The following is a 24,839-nucleotide window of genomic DNA, read 5'->3' on the forward strand; positions in this document are numbered from 1 at the left end:
GTTTTATACATAACAAAATAGTCCAAAACTAATAGCCACCTCAATTCAGCATATTATATCTCAATTTCTGCCACAAATTTGTGCAGACATAGCAAAGGCAAATAGGCAAAAAATAGATGAATCAATAAAACCAATCATTTATTAATAAATTTCATAAAATTCTTTTTTACAAGGAAATTTCTAAAAAAAAAGGGAGTACAAATGTAATGATAGATGCTCACAGAATTAAGCTTTATGCAACATAATCACAGAATGTTTTTTTCTTTTTTAATTTTTTTTACATACAAATTATCTCCAAATAGTGTTTATTTCTTAAGCATAAATTCATAAGCTATATTTATATAAACTTCTGTCTAAATATTTTTAGGAAAAGGCCCCGATAGTTCTAAAAGCAGAAGAAACACATCTTTGATTAAATTGTGTGAAATACACACTGCTGAAGGTAAATAACAATTGGGTTTAGCTCCCTATACTATGTGTCTACCATGATAATCAAAGACAAGGCTAACTAATCCTTAATGGAGTAATCACAGTGCATAAATGCTCAGATAGTAGCGACTTTTGTTCTCAATGTTTCTATGATTAATTACAAATACTTATAAACAAAAATGCATAAGCTTACTTAATTGTGTAAATATGTATCTAATTGTTGTAACAAAGGAACAACCTAACTGTGTGTGCGGCAAAGAAAATTTCTCCTTAATGTGAATATATCCAATGCCTAGTGCAGAGAACTACAGGTTAATCATGTGTCCTGCTTAATATGCCAGCTATACTGATTCAATTTGAAATAAGCTATTCCTGCATGATGTAACAATGCAATCCTGTTTGCAATTTACAACAACTTACATGTATAAAACTTCTGCGGCTCTCTCATACACGTGTCTGGTTATATATATGAATCAGTATAGCTGGCATATTAAGCAGGACACATGATTAACCTGTAGTTCTCTGCACTAGGCATTGGATATATTCACAATAAGGAGAAATTTTCTTTGCCGCACACACAGTTAGGTTGTTCCTTTGTTACAACAATTAGATACATATTTACACAATTAAGTAAGCTTAGGCTGTGTGCACACGCTGCGGATTCCGCTGCGTTTCCGCAGCGGTTTTGGCCGCTGCGGACACGCAGCAGTTTTAGCTGCGGTGTACAGTACCATTCATTTGAATGGAAAAACAAAAAACGCTGTGCCGACGCTGCGGAAAAACCGTGCGGATTTGCTGCGGTTTTGAATCCGCAGAAAGAATTGCATGTCAATTCTTTCTGCGGAAACCGCTGCGGGTTCCTATCTCCACCATTGTGGAGATAGTGAATCCGCAGGACCAAACCGCAGGCAAAACCGCAGATAATCCGCAGGTCTTTGGACCTGCGGATTATCTGCGGTTTTTGCAAAATCCGTGCGGATTAATCCGCAGCGGAATCCGCAGCGTGTGCACACAGCCTTATGCATTTTTGTTTATAAGTATTTGTAATTAATCATAGAAACATTGAGAACAAAAGTCGCTACTATCTGAGCATTTATGCATTGTGATTACTCCATTAAGGATTAGTTAGCCTTGTCTTTGATTATCATGGTATACACAGAGTATAGGGAGTTAAACCCAATTGTTATTTACCTTCAGCAGTGTGTATTTCACACTATTTAATCAAAGATGTGTTTCTTCTGCTTTTAGAACTATTGGGCCTTTTCCTAAAAATATTTAGACAGAAGTTTATATAAATATAGCTTATGAATTTATGCTTAAGAAATAAACACTATTTGGAGATAATTTGTATGTCAAAAAAATTAAAAAAGAAAAAAACATTCTGTGATTATGTTGCATAAAGCTTAATTCTGTGAGCATCTATCACTACATTTGTACTCCCTTTTTTTAGAAATTTCCTTGTAAAAAAGAATTTTATGAAATTTATTAATAAATGATTGGTTTTATTGATTCATCTATTTTTTGCCTATTTGCCTTTGTTATGTCTGCACAAATTTGTGGCAGAAATTCAGGTGATGAGCAGTGCCTGGTTTTCTCCACACATACCACTTAGAAATATCACCAAAAAGTTCTATCTTCGTCTCATCCGACCAGAGAATCTTATTTCTCATAGTCTGGGAGTCTTTCATGTGTTTTTTAGCAAACTCTATGCGGGCTTTCATATGTCTTGCACTGAGGAGAGGCTTCCGTCGGGCCAACTGGTGGAGGGCCTTTATGGCAGGTGATTTTCTGGATTTGTTTTCTCATTTTGACTCTCATAGTTGTGGTCTACCTGTGATGTCAATTACAGGCCTCTTCCATCTTTTCAAGTGGGAGAACTAGCACAATTGGTGGCTGACAAAATACTTTTTTTCCTCACTGTATATTCCTGTGTCATTTTACTTCTAAAATCTCTTTCTATTCTATTATTCAGCATCCGATATCTTTTTTTTTTTTTTTACCAGTCTGGGATTTTTGCACATTTATTGTCAGAGACCTTCTTATGATAAAAGATAAAAATCTGAATGTGTCAGCACAGTGTCAGGCAGCAGCTGTGAAAGTGCCAATAATACCGGATGGGGGAGAAAGCTTTGTATAAATCACAGACCCTCCTCAGATTTGAAGACATCTCACAGTCACATCACTTGTTCTTTCTCCCGCCGCAGTCTGGGCTTCTTCGAGATGCAGATTCTCTGCGGGAATGTATTCTCCAACATTATAATGTGATGGTATAATCTGAAGAATTATGTATTTCCCGGGGCTGCACGGCACATAGAAGTCTAGGAGGGATTTTATCTAAGTATGCATTATGTGATACGATGTTGCAGACTGGGACCAGAGCAGAGTGTGAGGAAAATATGAATGTATGTAAGAAAAACGATAAAGAAAAAGTTTAAAAAGTACCGAAATCGGGCATTTATCAGGGTTTTCTGCTGCTCTAGAGCCTCCAGTGAAAATTGTGAACAGTGACGACGATGCAGAACACCGACATGTGAGCGGGGAGCGCGTGGTGCTGAGCTGTGAAGTGTCCAGAGAGAATGCCCTGGTGCACTGGTACAAGGATGGTGAGGAGCTGGAGGAGAGTGACAACGTTGTCCTGGAGGTGGACGGTTGCCACCGCAGACTGGTCATCCGATCTGCCCAAACCCAGGATTCGGGAGAGTTTGTGTGCGATGCCGGAGACGACTCTATTTTCTACAATGTCTTTGTGAAAGGTTGGTAAGATTATTAATGTATTGTTTATGGCAAATGATGAATGTCAGATTATTGGTTCGCCCATTGTAGCCCTGGGCCGAGGTTGGTGACACATGTGGCACCTTCTATAGGCATCCTCTCCACTATGGGGAATCTTACAGTCCCTAAATAATGACGTCACAGATTGCCACCACCATTCAGTGCCCAATACTGCCTACATACAGTGCCATACAATACTTCAGTAACAGTGCTGTGCAAATAATATTACTATATGATACTAAAATAACAGCAGCAGAAGATCTGTCCAGTTTGTGTCAGAAGCTCGCATTTTATCCCCATCTAGTGCTTGCGCCCCTGAATCAACAGGATTAGGAAAACTGGAGATATTCCAGACTGCATTGTGCCATTTGCACCTTACAGTTTATCAGGCATAAACTAATACTTGCGCCTCTAGAACAGTGACGGGATGACACCTGGGGCTTTAGAACAATGACTTGATGACACCTGGGGCTCTAGAATAATGACTTCACTACACCTGGGGCTCTATAATAATGACTTGATTACACATGGGGCTCTAGAACAATGACTTGATGACACCTGGGGCTCTAGAATAATGACTTAATTACACCTGGGGCTCTAGAATAATGACTTGATTACACATGGGGCTCTAGAACAATGACTTGAGGACACCTGGGGCTTTAGAACAATGACTTGATTACACCTGGGGCTCTAGAATAATGACTTGATGACACCTGGGGCTTTATAACAATGACTTGATGACATCTGGGGCTCTAGAAAAATGACTTGATGACACCTGGGGCTGTAGAAAAGTGACTCAATGATACTGGGAGTGTTAAAACAGTGACTCGATGACACTTAGGCTCTAGAGCAATTAGACCATAAGACCTTTGGGACTCTAGAACAATAACTTTATAAGACTTCTGGTACTAGAACAACATCTTCATTTCACTTGTGGCTCTAGAATGATGACCCAATGAAACTTGTGGCTCTAGAACAATGACTAAATGACACTTGTGGCTCTAGAACAGTGACTCTTTGACACTTGTGACTCTAGAATAATGACTTGACAATTGTGGCTATAGAATAATTGCTCTAGAACAATCACTTTAAACTTGGAGCACTAGAACAATTACTCAAAGCCACGTAAGACTTCAGAATAATAACTCAATAACATTTGTAACTCTAGAACAATAATGTGATAAAACGTGTGACTCTAGAACAATAACTAGGTAATACTTAGGGCTATAGAATAATGAATCAGTGCCACGTGATGCTCTAAAATAATAGCACAATGACATTTGTAACTCTAGAACAATAATTTGATGACACTTGTTGCTCTAGAGCAATAACTCGCTGACACTTAGGGCTCTAGAACAGTGACTCAATGACGCTTGTGGATCTAGAACAATGGCCTGGAGAGCTTTGTCTCTATGGAACCTTCATCCCATGACAATTACGACTCCAAAACACTGAATCAATTATATTTGTTGCTCCAGAGCAATGACTCCTTGTAATCCTGCCTGTTTTTCTCTACAGATCCGCCTGTCAAGATAATAAACATGAGTGACACCAGGGAGTTTCAGAGCAGAGAGCGCCTGGAGCTGAACTGTGAGGTGTCACGAGAAAACGCGCAGGTCTCCTGGTATAAGGAAGATGAAGAATTACACGAAAGTGAGAACGTCATACTGGAGGCAGATGGCTTTCACCGCCGGCTAATCATTCTCTCAGCAGAGACGGCCGATTCCGGTGAATTTGTCTGTGATGCCATCGATGACTCCGCCATCTTTAATGTAATGGTAACAGGTCAGTGTGAGACAGATGTACAGATGTAGGACTGTCAGGAATCCACAGTTTTATCTGCTGTAACCAAACGTTGGACGGTCACTACAAACTTCACATAAATCTATTGTAGAAGTAAATATAAGAAATATAAGGTATATTTCTTATATTTACTTCTACAATTGATGTCCTGCCAGCTAACTGAGGGATCAGATTACAGCTGCCTATTAAAGCCTATGGAGAGGGGAGGGTGGAGCTCAGTGGGAGAGAAAAGCAAAGAAATGAGGCTGCAGCTTTCTAGTAATTGTTTATCTCATCTCAGTGCTGGTTTAACAGCTTATCTGGTCAGGTCTGCTCCATACTGCTTCAACTTTCTAGTAAATTATTTATCTCACTCCAGAGCTGAATTCACGGCTACACTGCTCAGTCCTGCTGTAAAATGTCCTTATTGCTGCTGCAGTTTTCTAATGTGTTTATCTCAACCCAGTGCTGTATTCACAGATATACTGCCCTATAATGCCCTTCCATGCTGCTTCTGAACATTTGCTACATAGAGAAATGAGATATAACAAGAGAACATAGAATGGCAGATTTGCAAAAATTTGCAAAAATTCTCTGCAGCCAAAAATATGGCAGTAATCAGCAAGTGCTGAACAACAAATACAGGGTATTTAGTCGATACTTTTTTTGCAAAAAAATGTATACCAAGCTGCCTCACCAACGTCAAGGTAACCCGTGTCGAAGCAGTCCCTATCTAATGTATTTAATACCTGAACATCTGAACAGTGTCTTGACATGAACAGGATTCAGACAGGCTGCTCCACAGTGTGGGCTTATGGTCTGAGACAGCTCTTTTGTACACCTCACACAGGAGAGGGGTGGGGTCTCCCAAACCATGCTAAGCAAGGAAAAAATGGATTAAAAACACATGTGAAGTGCACAAATGTGAACACGTCGGTCAGACAGTGTTCACACCACCCATTAACTAAGATATAACAAGAGAACATAGAATGGCAGATTTGCAAAAATTTGCAAAAATTCTCTGCAGCCAAAAATATGGCAGTAATCAGCAAGTGCTGAACAACAAATACAGGGTATTTAGTCGATACATTTTTTTTTTTAGAGAAATGAGAGCAGGAATCTCTCGTGTCTTTGTGTGCAGTGTATGGGAGTCATAAGGCAGCTGTTCTCCACCCACGAGCTCAGAGACAGCTGAAAATTAGAGCTAGAGCATGCAGGGGGGAAACTGGTGAAAATTACAAAAGTCATTTAATGGCAGGAAAAAGTGTTATTCTGCATATACTCTCATATGATACCTTATTCTGACAAGTCACCTGAAACTGTGCTGTGGTTTATCATTTTTTAGTAAGCTCCTGATGGCTCTCATTCTGCATCTAGATCCTCCAGTGAAGATCATTGACGCAGAAGACGACACGGAACATAAATGTAGCAGCAGAGAAGCTGTGGTGCTCAGCTGTGAGGTGTCCAGGGAGAATGCTCATGTGCGCTGGTACCGGGATGGTGCGGAGGTGAAGGAGAACGAAAACATCAAGGTGGAGTCAGATGGGAGACATCGCAGGTTGATTATTAGTTGTGCCAAACCGGAGGACTCGGGGGAGTATGTCTGTGACACCGGAGATGACTCAGTCTTCTACAATGTGACGGTGACAGGTCAGTGACAAGATCCATAATGAAGAGTCATTTCTTAATTCTTTTGATTCCTTGGAGCACGTACACTTTGCACATTGCCGAGTACAACACCACCATGGATGAGAACCACAGGAAGGTCATGGACAAATGCTTGTGCATGGAGAATTACCAATATCTAATAAAATAAATTGGTACTCGTCTTGGTTGTACCCGACGTACCCATCATAATGCCACATATTATGGCATCACGTACATGAGAGTTATGATGTCACAGCTCTCACATGACATCATCATCATCCCGTATGGCCAGTAAGAGACAAAACAGTGGTGGGATAATTGCGTTCCCATAGTAGTACCCAAAAACTACTCCCATGTCAATTGCACAGGGGTTTCTCACTCAAGAACATGAAGGCAAAAGCTCTGTCACCCACCATCCACATCTGTAACTGATAACAGCCTACATATTTTCAGCCCACCACTTATCTCTTTGATCCCATCGTCATTATGCATTGACTTTATGAGCAAAAAGAAAATAAAAAAATCCAAACATGTTCTTTTCTTCCCCAGAGCCTCCTGTAAAGATCCTGCGTACGGATGATGACACAGATGAGAGGTGTCTCAGCGGCGAGGAGCTGGTGTTGAGCTGCGAGCTCTCCCGGGAGAATGTCCTCGTCCGATGGTACAAAGATGGAGAGAGATTAGAAGACAACGAGAGGATCCGGCTGCAGTCCGAGGGGAGACAACGCCGTCTGGTCATCCTCTGTGCACAGACTCAAGATTCGGGGGAGTTTGTCTGTGACGCTGGAGATGACTCAATATTCTACAATGTGTCTGTGACAGGTGAGGAGACTTTATACACAAGAGGCCACAAATATGGTAGAGAGCTCCACCTCATTTGTTATTGTGGGCCTATTCTTTGTGTTTGCATTATTTGCTTCAATTTGGCACCATTCTCAAAGACATAGCCGACATGTCCAAATTCCATTCCGTATGCCCTATAGTATTAGTTTTCAATTGTGAATTGTTCAAACTTGAACTGGATATTAAATATTTAACATTCGGGACTTAATAACACTTGGGCTATAGAAGAATAAGTCAATGACACTTGACTGTACAGCAATGAATCTATTACATTTATGGATGGTGCTATAACAATGACTCAATGATACTTTCTGATTCTCTGACACGTAGGGCTCCAGAACAATGACACTTAGTGCTCTAGAAAACAAACTCAAATAACTTGGGCTTCTGAAAAAATGACTTAATGTCACTTGTGGTGCGAGAACAATAACACGATGACTCTTGCGCTCTAGAGCGATGACTCAATAACTCTTCTGGCACAAGAACAGTGACTCAGAGGCAGAACAATGACACATTGGGCTTTAGAACAAGGACACAATCATATTTATGGCAACGATTCAATGACTCTTTGGCTTTAGAAGAGTGACTTGATAACACTTGGACTTAGTTGCTTAAATAGCAAAACTTGGCACTCTAGAACAATTATTCATTGACAGTTAGGACTAAAGAACAATAGTTTGATGACATGTGTAACTATAAAACAATGATTCATTGATATACAGATTTTAAAAACAATGACTTGCCGATATTTGGGGCTCTAGAACAATGACTCAAAGGCACTTGGATCTCTAGAACAATAGCCTAGCATCGTGGAGCCATCATTCTGAGGAAATTGAGAGTCAAAAACAAGTATTGAACAAATAGGTCATTGACACTTACATAGGTGCGGTATATGATATAGAGGGGGCTGATGTCTTAAAATACATGCAGCTGTGGAGCTAGAACTATTGTGCATTGCACCCTGCATCCTAGAACTATGGCAAGACTTGCAATCTTGGAAAAATGGCATATTGCCATATAACAATGCAGAATATTGGCACAAAAATACACTGGAAACCTTAAGAAGTGATGAGTCTGTCATACATATACATGAAGCCATAACTGGGCTGGACGCTGAGCCTATATTGGACACACATGGTTTTTACTGGATAAGTACAGGAATATTTAGCGACCAGGGACCAGAAACGTCACTCATAACATGATGCGGGGAACTAGTTTTTGGATACACAATTGATGAACTCATTTCTGTATCTTTCCTTTCAGATCCTCCTGTGAAAATTGTGAACACAAGTGATAATGTAGAGCACAAGTGTCTCAGTGGAGAGCGAGTGATACTCAGCTGTGAGGTGTCCAGGGAAAATGCTAACGTATGTTGGTACAAAGATGGAGTGGAGGTAGAAGAAAGTGAGGACCTTGTTTTGGAGTCAGATGGAAAACATCGTAGACTCATCATCCAAAATGCTCGAGTAAAAGATTCTGGAGAGGTCGTCTGCGATGCCAAAGATGACTGTGTCTTCTATAATGTTCTGGTGACAGGTCAGTGCTCCTTTCCATCTCCTTCATACAGTCTCCACCATAAATTTTGACACCAAGATAACACATGCCATGATCCTATGCCCTCCAGCTGGAAAATTAATGCTCCTTTTCAATGGTTCATTCCTAAATGGTGATGATCTATTAATGTCCTGTTTTCCAGAACCTCCAGTGAAGCTGGTGAACACTAGTGTTGACACAGATATGATGTATCTGGCCGGGGAGCAAGTGGAGCTGAAATGTGAGGTGTCTAGAGAGAACGCCTCTGTGCGATGGTATAAGGATGGAGATTTGGTGGAAGAGATGGAAAACATAAGCCTGGAATCGGATGGGACGCATCGTGGGCTTATCATTCTCTCTGCCCAAACCCAACACTCAGGAGAGTATATCTGTGACGCTGGAGATGACTGCATCAGTTACTACGTAAAAGTTACCGGTAAGTGAAGCTGGATTTTCCCCACAAAAGTTGGTAAATCCTACCGCTATGGCCCACACCACTGATGATGGTGTCTCATCCTAGAGACTTCTCTGGTGATGGTGGTGCTTCTGAGCACAGCATTAAGATAGTCAATAAACAATTTTGCCATGAACTGCAGTTTGGACACCAGACTTGAATAAAAGTCAATCATAAAAACATGTCAAACCGGTCCACCCAATGCATCTGGTGGATCCACGTAAAGGAAACTGGCCAGGTCAATCTGATCGACTCTGGCTACTTGAAGGAAAATACCCTGGGGTGTCAGATACCATAAATCCAACCCATGGTGCTCCAAGAAACATAGACCAATTCCAGGTCGTGAGGACCTGCAAAAGGGTTATGGTCTCCATAAGTGGGGAAACATACGGAAAATGTAGTCATAAAAATAGTCATGGGGTATTAGGACTTTCTTTGCTAGTGGAAGAAGTGTGCTGGTGACACCCCTTCTCCTCACTCTCTATGCATGGCACTAAAAGCAGCAATTAATATGTAAAGATCAGTGCCATCAAAAAAGAAATTAGTCCTTGGGCACACAAGGTCACACACTTTTGAGTCAGACCTAAAATTGAGCAGCGTTTGGAATTAAACTGTAAATGTAATCCTAAAATATTGATGTTGGAATTGTATGATATGATATTATATTGTTAGGGTCTATATAAGGCCACAAATATTTTATTAACTTTTTGCCATTGTTTTCTAGAGCCACCAGTGAAGTTTGTCAACACAAGTGAAGACATGGAATTGTCATGTGTGAATGGGGACCCTGTGGTATTAAGTTGCGAGGTGTCTCGGAAGAACGCCCATGTGCGCTGGTACAGGGATGGGGTAACGGTGGAGGAGAGCGAGAACATCAGGTTGGAGTCTGATGGTCGAGTGCGCAGACTGGTTATACGCTCGGCACAGGCGCAGGATGCGGGAGAGTACGTTTGTGATGCCAGGGACGATGCTGTGTTCTACAGTGTATTAGTGACAGGTAAGAGACCTTGGAGTCATTCAAGCGCCATGTTAACCAACACTAAGGAAAGTGGAGCTGAAAGGTGAGGCACAAAATCTCACCCTACAAATGTACCATCCTACACGATACCAACTCTTGTAGAAGACCATCCATGCTCTTGTAGATAATCCTCACTCCTCCATCTTTCTCCCTCTTTTCAGCACCTCTGCACCCTCCTGCACTTTTTGTGTTAACACAACCATTGTCATATCTCCATTCCAAGGTCCTCCAACATTACCAAACTCCCCCTTCTCAAGTCCTGATACTGGTACCCTGCTTCATAACTTTGTTGACCTTCCATATAATTGTCCTTCCATCTTTCATATCAAACTCAAATTCCTTTCCATATTGTCATCGCTCAGAACATGATTCCATGATCGTAAGAATAGTAGGCTTCTTGCCTAGCTAAGATTTTGTACATCCACTTTTCATGATCTGCATGTATTAATATTATTACTTTTTGTGTTTTTCTAGAGCCCCCCACAAAGATTGTGTTCCCAGAAGTCCGCTCACAGGAGCTAGAGTATATTGTAGGGGAGCGGGTGGAGCTGGCACTGGAAGTATCACGTAGCAGTGGTGCAGTCCGCTGGTTTAAGGATGGCCTGGAGGTTGATGAAGATGAGAACCTGCAGGTGATCTCAGAGGAAACTCGACGATGTTTGATCTTGTCAAGAGCCAACGTTGACGACGCTGGGGAATACATCTGTGACACGGACAGCGACTCTATCACATTTGATGTCAAGATATCCGGTAAGGGAATTCAAGGTTCACCATATGTTGGAAACTCTCTGCGACTACGCCAACCATCCCAATCTAAATATTGACCATGGCACCCCATTGTAAAAATATAGGGTGATCTTCCCCATGCAGCCTGACTTCGCAGTTTTCTCAACAGTATTGGTTTTTATGGTATGCAAAACAGAGATGAATGGAGCATAACAAAGCTATCTGTGATCGTCTCCTGATCCCTTGGAGAAAGTCGGCCACATGCCGGGTGACCAATAGAGCCAATCGGGAAAATGACTTAAGGCTGTGTACCCACGTTGCGGATTTTATGCGTTTTTGCCACGTTTTTCACTGCAAAAACACATACAGAACGCACCCCATGCATTCCTATGGCATTCCGCACATGCTGTGCTAATGCTGTGTTTTTTTCCACGGCGGAATCACATCGTGGGAAAAAACGCAGAATGCTCATTCTTTTTGCGGAATCGCGGCGATTCCGCACCCATAAGAATGCATGAGATCCGCTTACTTTCCCCATGTGGCTATGCCCACCATGCGCAAAGTGAGCGGATCATATGTGGATAGTACCCAAGTTCGGGAGGAGAGGAGACTGTCCTCCAGGCCCTGGGTACCATATCCCTGTAAAAGAAAAGAATTAAAATAAAAAAAACGGGTTATATTCACCTTCCGGTGTCCCGCGCAGCCTTCCCGCCCTCAGCGATGCTCCCGTTCCCAGTAATGCCTTGCGGCAAGGACCTGTGATGAAGTAGCGGTCTCGTGAGACCACTACAGTATCGCGAGACCGCTACGTCATCAAAGGTCTCGCAAGGCATTACTGGCAACGGGAGCATCGCAAGGACATCGGAAGGTGAGAGTATCACGATTTTTTATTTTTTTACATTCTATCTTTTACTACTGATGCCGCATAGGCAGCCTCAATAGTAAAAAGTTGGTCACACTCGTCAAACACTATGTTTGACGAGTGTGACCAACCTGTCAATCACATTCCAAGCGATGCTACAGATTGCCTGGAATGTGCTTGAATTCCGCACATGAAAACCGCGTGAAAAATGCTTGTTTTTCGTGGGAAAACGCATGCGAATTCGCATACGTTTTCCCACGGCGGGAGTTGCGGAAATGCTGCTGAAATTTCAGCAGCATCTCTGCAACGTGGGTACATAGCCTAAGGGGACTAGCGCTACTGCAGGCAGTTTTTACTCAATAAAAGTTCTTCACTCTTTACAAAAATCTGATTAATAACAACAGTAAAAGAATTGCTTAAAATAAGTTCACTTTTTACAAAAATCATATTAATAACAACAGTAGGAGAGTTCACTTTTGACAAAACTCTGATTAATAATGACAGTAAGAGATTTGCTTCAAATGAAAAGTTTTTCACTTTTTGCAAAAATGGTATTAAGGCAACAAGAGATTCACTCAAAATAAGAAGTTCTTCACTTTTTATAAAAAATTGGATTAATAAAGAAAACTAGATGTGTATTTCCTGAAGGAAGTACAGATAGTGCTTTGAAATGGTGCCCGGGCTGCCCCTTTAAGTGAGACTTGCCTGCTGCCCCTGCAAGACTTTCAACTCAGGATCCGTTTTAACTGTGGGTGCCTCTCGGGGACCACTTTGGCCTCAGGGTCTGATTTGGTGGGTGGGGCCCCTCAGGATCCGATTCGGTGGCCTGGGCTCCTCAGGGCTTGAATTGGTGGCCGGGATCCCTCAGGGTCCGGTTTTGTGGGTGTGGCCCCTCAGGGTCTGATTTTGTGGCCGGGGCTCCTCCGAATCCGATTTTGTGGTTGGGGCCCCTCAGGGTCCAATTTTGTGGCCGGGGCCCCTCAGGGTCTGATTTTGTGGGTGGGGCCCCTTAGGGTCTGTGTTATGAATGAGTACCCGAGGAGGAAAAAACAAAAAGCAAGCTAAGCCCAGAAAACCAGAGAGGTTGGTAACTAGCAGATTGCAGACCCCTGATCCTATCCACAACAACTAGCAGCAGCCGTGGAGCGTGCCTACGGTGGTTCTAGACGCCTCGTCACGGCCGGAGAACTAAATAAGCCTAAAGAAAGAAAGGGGAAACCTAAACTGCCCCAGAGCAGACCCCAAAGCAATAGACAGCCCCTAACATGTATTGTCGGTGAAACAAGATGAAAACACAGACACAGGTAGAAAGATAGGCTGAGCAAACGATGGGGCCCTCGCTAACTAGAAAGGACAGGAAAGAAAAGCTGCTGTCTGCAATCACGTCTGATAGAAAAAGGCCCTGAAGTCGCTAGACTTCAAATCACTATATCAGCACTCAGGTATATTCTGAAGACAGAGCAAAAGAGATCAACTGATCAGAGACAAAATGGGGATTCAGCCCAGTCCCAGCCAGGGCTGGCTGAACACAAAAACTAAGTGAACCAGACAAAAACTCATATGAACAATAGCAGAGAAAACAGCTTTAGGATGGCAGGAACCAAACGGGAAACCAGGAGCCACAGTCAGGAAAAATCACCAGCAAGAAACTAGGGCGTCGGCTGCCTTAAATCCAATCAGAAACTCCTGATGTCCAATCGCAGTCCTCTTCATCAGGTGGCCAGTCTCTGCCATTTAGATCAGCTTCATTACCTCCCTTCACCAACAGAGGGAGTCCAGATAGAGAACTCACTACTCCTCTGTCAGCACAGCCAGCTCCATAACCCTCACCAGAAGCCAGAGGCAAACCCGAAAATGAGCTCACAACAGTCTGATTTTGTGGGCGGGGCCACTATGGGTCCGATTTGGTGGGCGGGGGCCCCTTAAGGTCCGATTTGGTGGGCGGGGCCCCTCAGGGTACGATTTGGTGGGCTGGGCCCCTCAGGGTCCGATTTGGTGGGTGGAGCCACTCTGAGTCCGATTTGGTGGGCGGGGCCCCTCAGGGTCTGATTAGGTGGGCGGGGCCCCTCAGGGTCCGAATTGGTGGGCGGGCCCCCTCAGGGTCCGATTTGGTGGACGGGGCCATTCTGGGTCTGATTTTGGGGGTGGGGCCCCTTAGGGTCCAATTTGGTGGGCGGGGCCACTCTTGGTCCGATTTGGTGAGCGGGGCCCCTCGGGGTCCGATTTGGAGGGCGGTGCCACTCTGGGTCTGATTTGGTGGGCGGGGTGGCTCAGCCTCCGATTTGTAGGCCAGGGTCGATCAGCCTCCGATTTGGAGGCCGGGGTGGCTCAGCCTCCGATTTGGAGCCTGGGGTCACTCAGCTTTCGATTTGGCGCGCCGGCCCTTTAAGACTCATTTCGGTGCGCCGGCCCTTTAGGAATCACTTTGGCGTGTCGGCCCTTTAAGAGCCAGTTTGGCTCACTGGGCTTCTAAATCCACTTTGGCGCACATTCTCTCAGGGGCGTGCGTCATGTGATGAAGCTAGATTTGCATTTGTGCTGTGGGTTTCGCTTTAAGAGCTGATATTATCTGCCAGAAACTCTGCCCTGGGCGGGTCATGCATAGTTCGTAGGCGTTGGCATAGTAACTGGGTGTGCCTGCGCACATCAATGAGCTTAACTGCCATTTGAATCGCCTCAGGGCACGTTTTCTCTGTGGCAACATTTTCCCATTGAAATGCATTGAGGAAAATGTTTTTTCAAACGCAAATTGTGCAAAAACTACAAATCCGATCGACCCCAATATTACTTAGCACACCACTCGTGGACGCTGGCTTCAAAACGACACCTCAACGGAGTCTGTGCGTGTAGCGGTTCGGGCCGCATTAATTGTGGAAAATCAACTGAATAATAATAAGAAGAAAAAGAAGTTAGCAGCGTTCGGATTACAAGATTGTGCTTTTTTCAAACCACTATAATAAGTTACTTGCTCAAAATAAGAAGTTCTTCACTTTTTCCAAAAATCTGATTAATAACGACAGCGAGACATTTTTTCAAAGTAAGCTCTTCACTTTTTACAAAAATTACATTAATAAAGACTGTAAGAGGTTTGCTCAAAATAAGTTCTTTTATTTTTCTACAAAAATCTGATTAATAACAACTGTAAGAGATTTAGTATAAGTCCCTTCGCTCCATTCCTCCTTATTACTTGTCGACCCTGAATTGCATGAAACTCAAGGGTAATTCTTGACAATCCTGGAGTACAATGAGACAGACTGATTGTTAGAGGATCTACTGTCTGACAACTCCATATGAAAGTGTGGCGCCCCCAGGAGTATGGTCGCCACAGTGGCATTGCCTTCCTCCAGGGAGAGTGATGTCATGCCTGGAAGCAATGAAGGGTCTCTCTGGCAGTTAATCACTGCATGCAACACAGTTCCCACTCCGGGTCAGCAGATGGAGCTCTGAACCCAGAACTGAGGGGAGGAGCTGTCTCTGGGGGCCAGGAAGGAGTGGGTCAGTTAGTGTGAGGAGGGTGTCGTGTGCAGACATGGAGGAGAAGAGCTGGGGAGACTGAGGAAAGTGGAGAGCTCAGTCCCAGTGATAGCCCATGATCTGGAGCCTGGTCTCCAAGGGTGTATGGATACTAACGGTCCTGCACCAGAAACCAGAGGAATAGGAAGCTGTAAATGCCCTATTCCCACATAATCCTCGGAGGCACAACAGCGACGGGTGAGCCAAGAGAGATAGAAGGCTACGGCTGTCTGCCATACGAGTGGAGTGTGGATAACATCAGAAAGGAGGAACTCCAGTGTAACTCAGTACTGGGAGTACTTCATAGAGAGCGCTGGTAAGGAGACTGCACAACCCATCTGCCCGAGTGATTCCTGATTTGCTTCCAGGCTAACCAGCTCCTGTGCCATCTGTACTCAGGACCCTGGACTGAATTTGCCAAGTAAAGGTAAAGAAACTGCAACCTATCGTGTCCTTGCCTTCTTGCTGCAACCTCCCTGGCACTGCTACATCTCCGTGCCTGACACTGCACCTTCCTTCCCAACACCCAACTACACTGCCCTGGGACTACAGCCCTGCCTGTGGAGGGCTATAACATCATTGCTGCACTACACCATCTGTCCCAGAGGATCTGTCTGCAGCGTCAGCTTAACATTTGCCGAACGCCACAGGTGGCGTCACGAATCATCTATTCATAAACTTTATTCCATCACTTCACTCCCTTATATGGACGCCCAGGGCCGCGGACCAGGTCACTGCTACTGTGACACTTCCCTGTGAAATACCGGCCCGGTACCGAGTACCCCACTGCCCTAGCGGGCGATCCATTTTGGCATCACGAACAGGATTAATGGAGCCCGGTATCCCCGGGTCCTGTGTGCTAGAGATTGTGTTTTGTGCTATAGACTGTGTGCGTAATTGGCGCCATTGCCGCCATTATCCCGCTGATTGGTGCGTGCGGGAAGAAAAGGGGGCAGACCTTCATGGGCGGAGCCAGCCGAAAAGCGCGAACGGAGAAGAGCGCGCGGGAAGTGAGAAGCTGAGGCCTGCAGTTCCAGCGTCCCCTGATCCAGCCGAGGAGCGGCATCCGGTAAGCCAGCGCAACCCCGCGGCCTGGCCCACGTTAACTAGGGGGGAGAGAAAATGTCTGAGGACAACGCCAATGCAATGGCGGACGCTCCTGCTAACCTCTCAGCGCCGCCAGATGCAGGGTCCAGCGCAGCTGCGGCTCCAACAGCGCCACTGAATCCAGCAGCCAGCGCTGCCTCCAGGGCACCGCAAGAATCAGCGCCCACCGCAGCGGTCCTCATAATGCCGCTGTCCATGCCCTATGTACCGGGAGCAGCCTGGCTACCGCAGTACTCGGGTGAGTCACATACCCTGAGTGAGTTCAAAGAGAGACTGTGCTGCTTGTTCGAAGTGTATCCCCTGTCTGAAAGTCAGAAAGTGAACATTCTTATTGGGCAGCTAACAGGTGCAGCGCAGAGAGAAGTAAAAGCCTGGCAGGACACTGATAAAGAGACTGTTAAAAAGATTCTGGCCAAGCTCAGAAGCACCTTTGACACCCGCACTGCAGCTGAAATAAAGATGAGATTCTTTGGATGTAAGCAGAGAGCGCAGGACAGTATACGGGACTATGCTCTCAACCTGCAGGAGGTGCTGTGAGCCGTAAAGCAGATGGATCCAGACAGTGTGCAGGACGGAGACAGACTGTTAAAGGAGCAGTTTATTGAAGGACTCTTATCCAGTACCCACAGAGCACAGCTGCGCATTATAGCCCTGCAGAACCCTGACCTGGATTTTGCGGACTTCAAGGACAGGGCTATCCGGGTGCTGCATGAACCAACTGTCAGCCGTCCAGCGCCCCTAGGCGCCCAGCAATCACCTACCACCAGGAAACAACATCTTTCCCCCTCAACCCTGTGGAGGCTGATGCACAGACTCTGGATAATGACCTATCTTCAGAACTGCGTCTTCAGGTCCAGGAGTTGAGGAAAGGTATGGCTGCACTTGCCAAAACCGTGCAGTCCCTGCAGGAGTCCTCCAAGGAGAAGATCCAGTTGGCCTCCAGTCCAGAGGATGTCCCGTGGATGCGGAGGAAGAGGATCCCGCCACTCCAAGGGAGGAACAGCGATCGCTATGACCAGAATGGACGTCCCATCTGTCGTCACTGCGACAAAGCAGGCCACCTCGCAAGATTCTGTCCTTTAAACGAGTAACCCCTGGGGCAGAGGGCCAACCCCCAGGAGTAGGACCACAAGGCCCCAGGAACTGGCGAGACAAGTATGTTGGAGGGCGACCGGTCCTCCCAGTGGTGATTGACAGTATCCCCATGAACGCTTTGCTGGACACTGGCTCCCAGGTGATAACTATGCCCTATATCCTTTACAAGCGGTATTGGGCTGATTCTGAACTTACTCGCGGCCCAAGTGATGAACTCACAGTAGTTGCCAGTAATGGTCAGTCTTTACCGCAAGTGGGATGTAAAGAAATTACTGTTAAAGTGGGTCGAGTAGAGTTAAAATCTCAAGGTCTGATAGTTGTGGATATTGATCGACGAGAATGTAACCCAATGATGACTCTTGGTACCAATGTGATTGAAAATTGTCTTTCCGAGGTTATTGTCTTGTTGCAACAGGTGGCTGAGACTGCAGAAGGAGATCAAGGCCTTGATGCAAAGACAGCAGGTAGAACTCTCTGGCGGAGAAATTGGCAGTGTCAGAGTGAGTGATTCTTTCCCAATTGCAATACCCCCCAGATGTGAAATGTTGATTTGGTGTCGGGCAGCCATAGGCCTCAGAGGGAGAGATTACCAGGCAGTGGTAGAACCAGTGTACTCTGATAGCCGGCCCACTGTCCTGACAGCCAGAGGGGTAGTTGATGTACAAAGAGGGAGAGTACCTGTACGCCTCTTGAATTGTGGGGAGGAGGAGGCCATAGTACCTCGGTATGCCACAGTTGCTAAGCTGCTTACTGTCAGCAACAACGCAATACGGGCAGCAGAGCGGTGGAGAACAATAGCTCTGTAAAGCAGCAGGAGGAGTGGTGTCAGCAACTGCAGGTGGGAACTGACTCCACCCCTTCATACCAAAAGAATGGGGTTTACAGAGTGACCCAGGAGTATGAGCGGGTATTCCGTAAACACCCCCTAGATTTTGGGAAGGCAAAAGGGGTTCAACACCATATCCCCACTGGAGATCATCCACCCATTAAGGAAAGGTACCGGCCTATACCCCCAACAAAATACCAATGTGCCAAAAGTATGTTGAAGGAAATGAAGGAGGCTGGGGTGATCAGAGACAGTTGTAGCCCCTGGGCAGCTCCAATAGTATTTGTGAAAAAGAAAGATGGCACCATGAGAATGTGTGTTGATTACAGGAAAATTAACAGCATTGCACATAAGGATGCCTACCCGTTACCCAGAATTGAAGTCATTAGCCGCACTTAAAACTACTAACTATTTTTCCACCTTGGATCTCACTAGTGGGTATTGGCAGGTTCCCGTGGCAGAGGCAGACAAGGAGAAAACAGCATTTACCACCCCAATGGGTCTCTCTGAGTTCAACTACATGCCATTCGGGCTCTGCACTGCTCCAGGGACATTCCAACGGCTAATGGAGTGCTGTCTGGGACACAAGAACTTCGAGACAGTCCTGTTGTACCTTGATGATGTCATTGTTTTCTCCAAGACTTATGAAGACCATCTGAAGCACCTGGCTGAGGTGTTTGAAGCCTTGTCCAACTTTGGCCTGAAGGTGAAGTCTTCCAAATGCCACCTCCTGAAGCCCAAGGTTCAGTACCTTGGTCATGTAGTGAGTGAAGAAGGTGTGGCACCGGATCCTGACAAAGTCACAGTCATCCGGGACTGGCAGAAGCCCAGCAACCTCCATGAAGTACGTCAATTCCTCGGGTTGGTAGGCTACTACCGAAGGTTCATCAAAGGCTTCACTGAGATAGCCACTCCTATGCAAAATCTTCTGGTGGGTCAGCCCAAGAAGGCCAGAAAGCAGAGTCCTGCATTCAAATGGAATGAGGAGCTGGAGAGGTCCTTCACTCGACTGAAGATGGCTCTCACAGGAGATGAAGTTCTGGCCTACCCAGATTATGACCAACCGTTTGTTCTGTATACTGATGCCAGCAACGTGGGACTGGGAGCAGTACTGTCACAGGTACAGAATGGCAAAAAAGAGTGATCTCCTATGCCAGCAGGAAGCTTCGTCCCACTGAAAGAAACCCTGACAAATACAGTTCCTTCAAGCTGGAGTTCCTTGCCATAGTCTGGGCTGTGACTGAACAATTCAAGCATTACCTAGCTTCAACCAAGTTTACCATCTTCACGGATAACAACCCGTTGACTCACTTGGACACCGCAAAACTAGGCGCATTGGAGCAGCGATGGATGGCTCGGCTGTCTAACTATGAATTTACCATCAAATACCGAGCAGGGCACAAGAATGCCAATGCTGATGCACTGTCCAGAATGCCTAATCTGCCAGATGCAGGAGAAGACCCTGAGGCGCTTTAATAAATCGAGTTACCTGCCTTCCACCGGCCAGTTGCGGCCCATGTGCCCAAGGAGTGAGAAACAGACGGTCTATCCTGAAAGAGGCTACCCTAAATCCATTGCCTCACCATGACTGGGCAGAAACCCAGGATAGAGACCCCCCAGTCCACCTGGTGAAGGAGCTACTGTCACAAGCTGACTCACGCCCAGATTCAGATGCTCCTGAAGAAACCCAGCAGTTGTGGAAGGAAAGAGGCAGACTGTTCATCTATGAAGGAAAGCTGTGTCGGAGGAGTATCAATGCCCGCACTCATGAGTTGGTCTGGCAGGTGGTAGTCCCAAAGAGAGAGGCATCGATGGTCCTGGAAGCATACCTGTGATGAGCGTCAGCTTACGCTGAGTCGTCTTCCTTTTTAGAGTGGACCCTCTGGGCCGTGGCACCCACCCACCTAGGGCGAGCTGACCTAGTGAGAACCAACCCCCTATACAGGGAGTGTCAGGGGCAAGACCAAGGGGGTGAGCCACCACGGCAGCTGAACAGACGGCCGGCTCAGGGGGACACTATTGAGTGTCTGGCAACAGGACGGACAGGATACGAAACATAAAGCGAAGTCACAAGGTTTCTTCAGCAAACGGTTACACACTTTATTCAGGTGCAAGGCATAAACAGGAAATCAGGTGCAGGGCACAAACGGTGAAACACGGCAAGGTGCGTGCAAGGGCACGCTAAATGTTCCAGACATAACACGTGCAGAAAACATACCTGGGTCCAGGGCAGGGTACATGTTAGGGATCACACAAGAGTTCCTAGAAGGGATGCGCGTTAGGACACGCCAGAGTCCAAGACAAGGTGCGCGCCGAGAGACACGCCAGAGTCCAAGGCAGGGTGCGTGCAAGGACACGCCAGGATCCAAGACGAGGTGCGATGGCATCGGACTCCGGACTACTAGCAACGACCGACAGGGTCCAGGCATCAGGCTGCGGACATCAGCCCCGGACATCAGGCCGCAGTCATCTGGTTCCGGGCATCTGGCAGCGGTCGGCAGGTTTCGGGAATCAGGCAGGCAAGCCAGGGTTCAAGGCAGGGTGCATGCTTGGAACCACACCAGGGTTCAAGGCAGGGTGCATGCTTGGAGACACGCCAGGATCAGGTTCACAGGACGGAGGCCTGCGCATGCCGAGGGGCATGCCAGGGACAGGTACAAGGACGAGGCCTGCGCATGCCGAGGGGCATGCCAGGGACAGGTACAAGGACGGAGGCCTGCGCGTGCAGAGAGACACGCCAGGGACAGGTACAAGGACGGAGGCCTGCGCGTGTAGAGGGACATGCCAGGGACAGACGAGACAGAGTCCTGCGCGTGCAGAGAAAGGCACGCCAAGGTCAGGCGAGGCAGAGTCCTGCGTGTGCAGAGAGGCACGCCAGGGTTAGGGCTCAAGGACAGGGTTAGGGCCTGTGTGTGCAAGAGGGCACGACAGGGGACATGGCAAAGCCTGCGCGTACTTTCTTTTACAGAAGCACGGGGTGGTATGCCATGGGCAGGTGAAGGCCTGCGCGTGCTATAGAGAACACAAAGAGCACAGTGAAGAAACAGTGTGAATTGCAAGGAAGCACAGAGAGCACGGCTGGGGCACTGGCTAGCTGATCAGGCTGGGGCACTGGCTAGCTGATCAGGCTGCGGCACTGACAGACGAGCAAGACTCCAGCGAACCCGAATGAGGCATGGCAGGCGACACAGCTGTCACTGACCGACGAGCACGGCTGAGGCACAAGCAGGCGGGCACGGCTAGGGCGGGCACGGCTGAGGCATAAACAGGAGGCTCGGAAGGCCAGGCGCATGCAAAGGGCACACGAAGCAACAGAGCAAGGCAAGACAAGAAACCAGGCAGAGCATAGGCAGAGTACGGAACCAGAAATGGAAGCATAGGCAGAACCACAGAGTCAGAACAGAGCGAGAACGGAACTAGCAGCGGAGCGTAGGCCGAAGCCCAGAGCCGGGCCAAGGCAGAGCCTTGGGACTAGACTGGGAAAAGAGCACCAAAAGTAAGAGAGGATGAATGATGCATTTGCCAGGGAGCACTACAGAGCACCATAGGAGAGAGCGAAGCAGAGCAAGCAAAGACAGAGACCATAGGGAGGAACAAGGCAGAGCATAGCGAAGGCAAGACATGGCAGAAACAGGCAAGGCAGAGAACTTCAGAAGGACTACAAGTCCAAGCATGACACGGACAAAACATGGCACATCGGACAAACATAAGACAAGGCACGGGACAAGAGAAGGAGTACGAGCACGGAGCGTGTGCAGAGACGCATGACAGAGCAGAGTGCAAGGGCACAGAATAGAGGGAGCGACCCAGCAGACCAAGCAGCCATGCAGGGAAGCAACACAATACTCAGGCCCTGAGAATAGGAAGGGGCGGTCTGATATAGGGCATAGTACCATCACTTCCGGGTCAGGACCAGGGGAGAACTTCCAGTTCAGATCCTCCAGGATCACAGGGAGCAGTCACATGATCAGGATTCCAGACATGCAGGGATGATTGTAGAACCAGTGCTGAAACCTAGGCAGGTCACATGATCAGAGTTCCAGACATGCAGAGATGATTGCAGAACCAGTGCTGAAACCTAGGCAAGTCACATGATCAGAGTTCCAGACATGCAGAGATGAATGCAGAACCAGCCTCTGCTGGAACATAGGAAGGACACATGATCAGGGGTTCTAGACATGACGAGACGATCACAGAAGGCAGAGCAGAAACCCAGGCATCCCACAGCTCAACAGTCATGAGGTGAGTGTGCACACTGCTCTACGGAACATGCAGGATAGCAGACATGAGATGCGCGTGCACACTGCTTCCAGGGTCATGAGGCAAAGCAGACATGGCGGACATGACAATACCACAATGGAGCTGGACACTTCGGATGGAAGAAGTTGGAAGCCTTGCTCCGGGAGAAATTCTACTGGGCTGGTATGAGGAAGGCTATTGAAAATTGGTGCTGGGAGTGTGGACAATGTAACCTGCGCAGAAATGACCCTAACAGTCAGCGGGCTCCTTTGCAGCCAATAATAACCAAGCAACCACTTGAGTTGGTCGCCCTGGACCATGTGAAGCTGGTCCCAAGCCGTTCCGGCTACATTTATGCTCTTACCATCGTTAACCACTACTCAAGATTCCTGGTAGTAATGCCTGTCAAGGACCAAACAGCCAGGACAGCAGCCAGAGCATTCCAACAGCACTTTTGCCGACCACACGGTTACCCTGAGAGAGTGCTTACAGATCAAGGTCCAGCTTTCGAGACAGAAGTGTTCCAGGAATTCTGTAACTTGTAAGAAGATCAGGACAACCCCGTACCATCCACAGACCAATGGCATGTGTGAAAAGATGAACCAGGTAGTCATTGACCTACTGAAGACCTTGCCTTTGGACGAGAGGAATCTGTGGCCAGAAAAGTTGCCGGATCTTGTAGACCTCTACAATCACATCCCTGTGAATTCCACCAACTGCACTCCAGCCTACCTAATGAGAGCGAGGCCTGGCAAGTTACCTATTGATTAGGATATGGGAGTCCTTACACCTGAAGTAACATCCCCAGATGCTGACTGGGATACAGAAAGGCAGGAACAGTATCGAAGAGTACAAGAGTGTGTAGAAAAGAGTCTAGCTCAGGCAAGACAAAAACAAGAGAAGAACTACAACCAAAATGCACCTGCAGTTCCCTTGTCACCAGGTCCTCAAGAGGAAAAGAAGGCTGCATAAATTGGATGACCAATGGGAAGCTGAACCGTACACCGTCTTACCATCAAACTTCGACAACACCAAAGTGTGCCTTATCAGTAAGGATGGAGGTGAAACCTCAGCAGCAGTATCAAGGGATCATCTGAAACTGTGCCCTGACCAGTTAAAAGAAAGGATGGAAGAACAAAACAATCTTCAGCCCATTGAAGAATAGGAAGAAAAGGTCAGCACTGTACTTGGTGAATTCCCTGCAAACTGGACAAGAATGGGTTCCGCCATTGTAATTCCTGTTCTAACCTTTCCCCAGCCTACTGCAACTGAAGTAGCAGAGACTCAAGAGAACGTTGAAAATTAGGATATTCAGGCAGCAGATGCCACACCAGCAGTGGAGCCAGAGAATCCTAGCCCTGCCAGTGGTGAATCTGTCATGCCCACATTGAGTCTAAGAGTTCGTAGACGGCTACTCCCAAGTTTACCCACACAAGAGCTACGTAGGTGTACCCGTGGTACCCAAGGTATACCGCCCATCAGATTTCGCATATAAATAAGTTAAAGTAAATAATGATAGTGTCTAATGTTCTATAGTAATAGTGAATGGTTTAATAAAAATGTAAATATGTAACCTTTCTCAAGTTTTGTGCCTACAGAGACTCTGTAAGAACCTGTATATAGTTCACCAATTGCCCAGGAATGGGACCATGGACATTGGCGCACGAACTTATCGTCATAGGACTCTTTTTGAGCATTTGGTTTTTGCAAATTTTTCCTTTTTGAATCTTGTACACCTATAATTGTTTATTTGTTTATATGTTTTTCTTCAGCCCAGGAGTGCTGAATTGCACTAGGGGGGAGTGTGGCGCCCACAGGAGTATGGTCGCCACAGTGGCATTGCCTTCCTACAGGGAGAGTGATGTCATGCCTGGAAGCAATGAAGGGTCTCTCTGGCAGTTAATCACTGCATGCAACACAGTTCCCACTCCGGGTCAGCAGAGGGAGCTCTGAACCCAGAACTGAGGGGAGGAGCTGTCTCTGGGGGCCAGGA

General features: G+C 46.6%; 1 protein-coding gene across 1 annotated transcript in view; it reads left to right on the forward strand.

The window, feature by feature from the left end:
- The window catches only part of OBSL1 (obscurin like cytoskeletal adaptor 1), a 72,591-nt gene that overhangs the window by 22,312 nt on the left and 25,440 nt on the right, over positions 1–24,839 (forward strand). The window contains exons 8-15 of the mRNA XM_073545504.1: positions 2,910–3,182; positions 4,720–4,986; positions 6,361–6,633; positions 7,180–7,452; positions 8,737–9,009; positions 9,170–9,442; positions 10,185–10,457; positions 10,953–11,228. Of these exons, the coding sequence (XP_073401605.1) occupies positions 2,910–3,182; positions 4,720–4,986; positions 6,361–6,633; positions 7,180–7,452; positions 8,737–9,009; positions 9,170–9,442; positions 10,185–10,457; positions 10,953–11,228 (2,181 nt within the window). The remainder of the gene's footprint in view (positions 1–2,909; positions 3,183–4,719; positions 4,987–6,360; positions 6,634–7,179; positions 7,453–8,736; positions 9,010–9,169; positions 9,443–10,184; positions 10,458–10,952; positions 11,229–24,839) is intronic.

Source organism: Dendrobates tinctorius, unplaced genomic scaffold, assembly GCF_039654945.1.
Source record: "Dendrobates tinctorius isolate UK_male_01 unplaced genomic scaffold, ASM3965494v1 ptg000143l, whole genome shotgun sequence".
Lineage (NCBI taxonomy): Eukaryota > Metazoa > Chordata > Amphibia > Anura > Dendrobatidae > Dendrobates > Dendrobates tinctorius.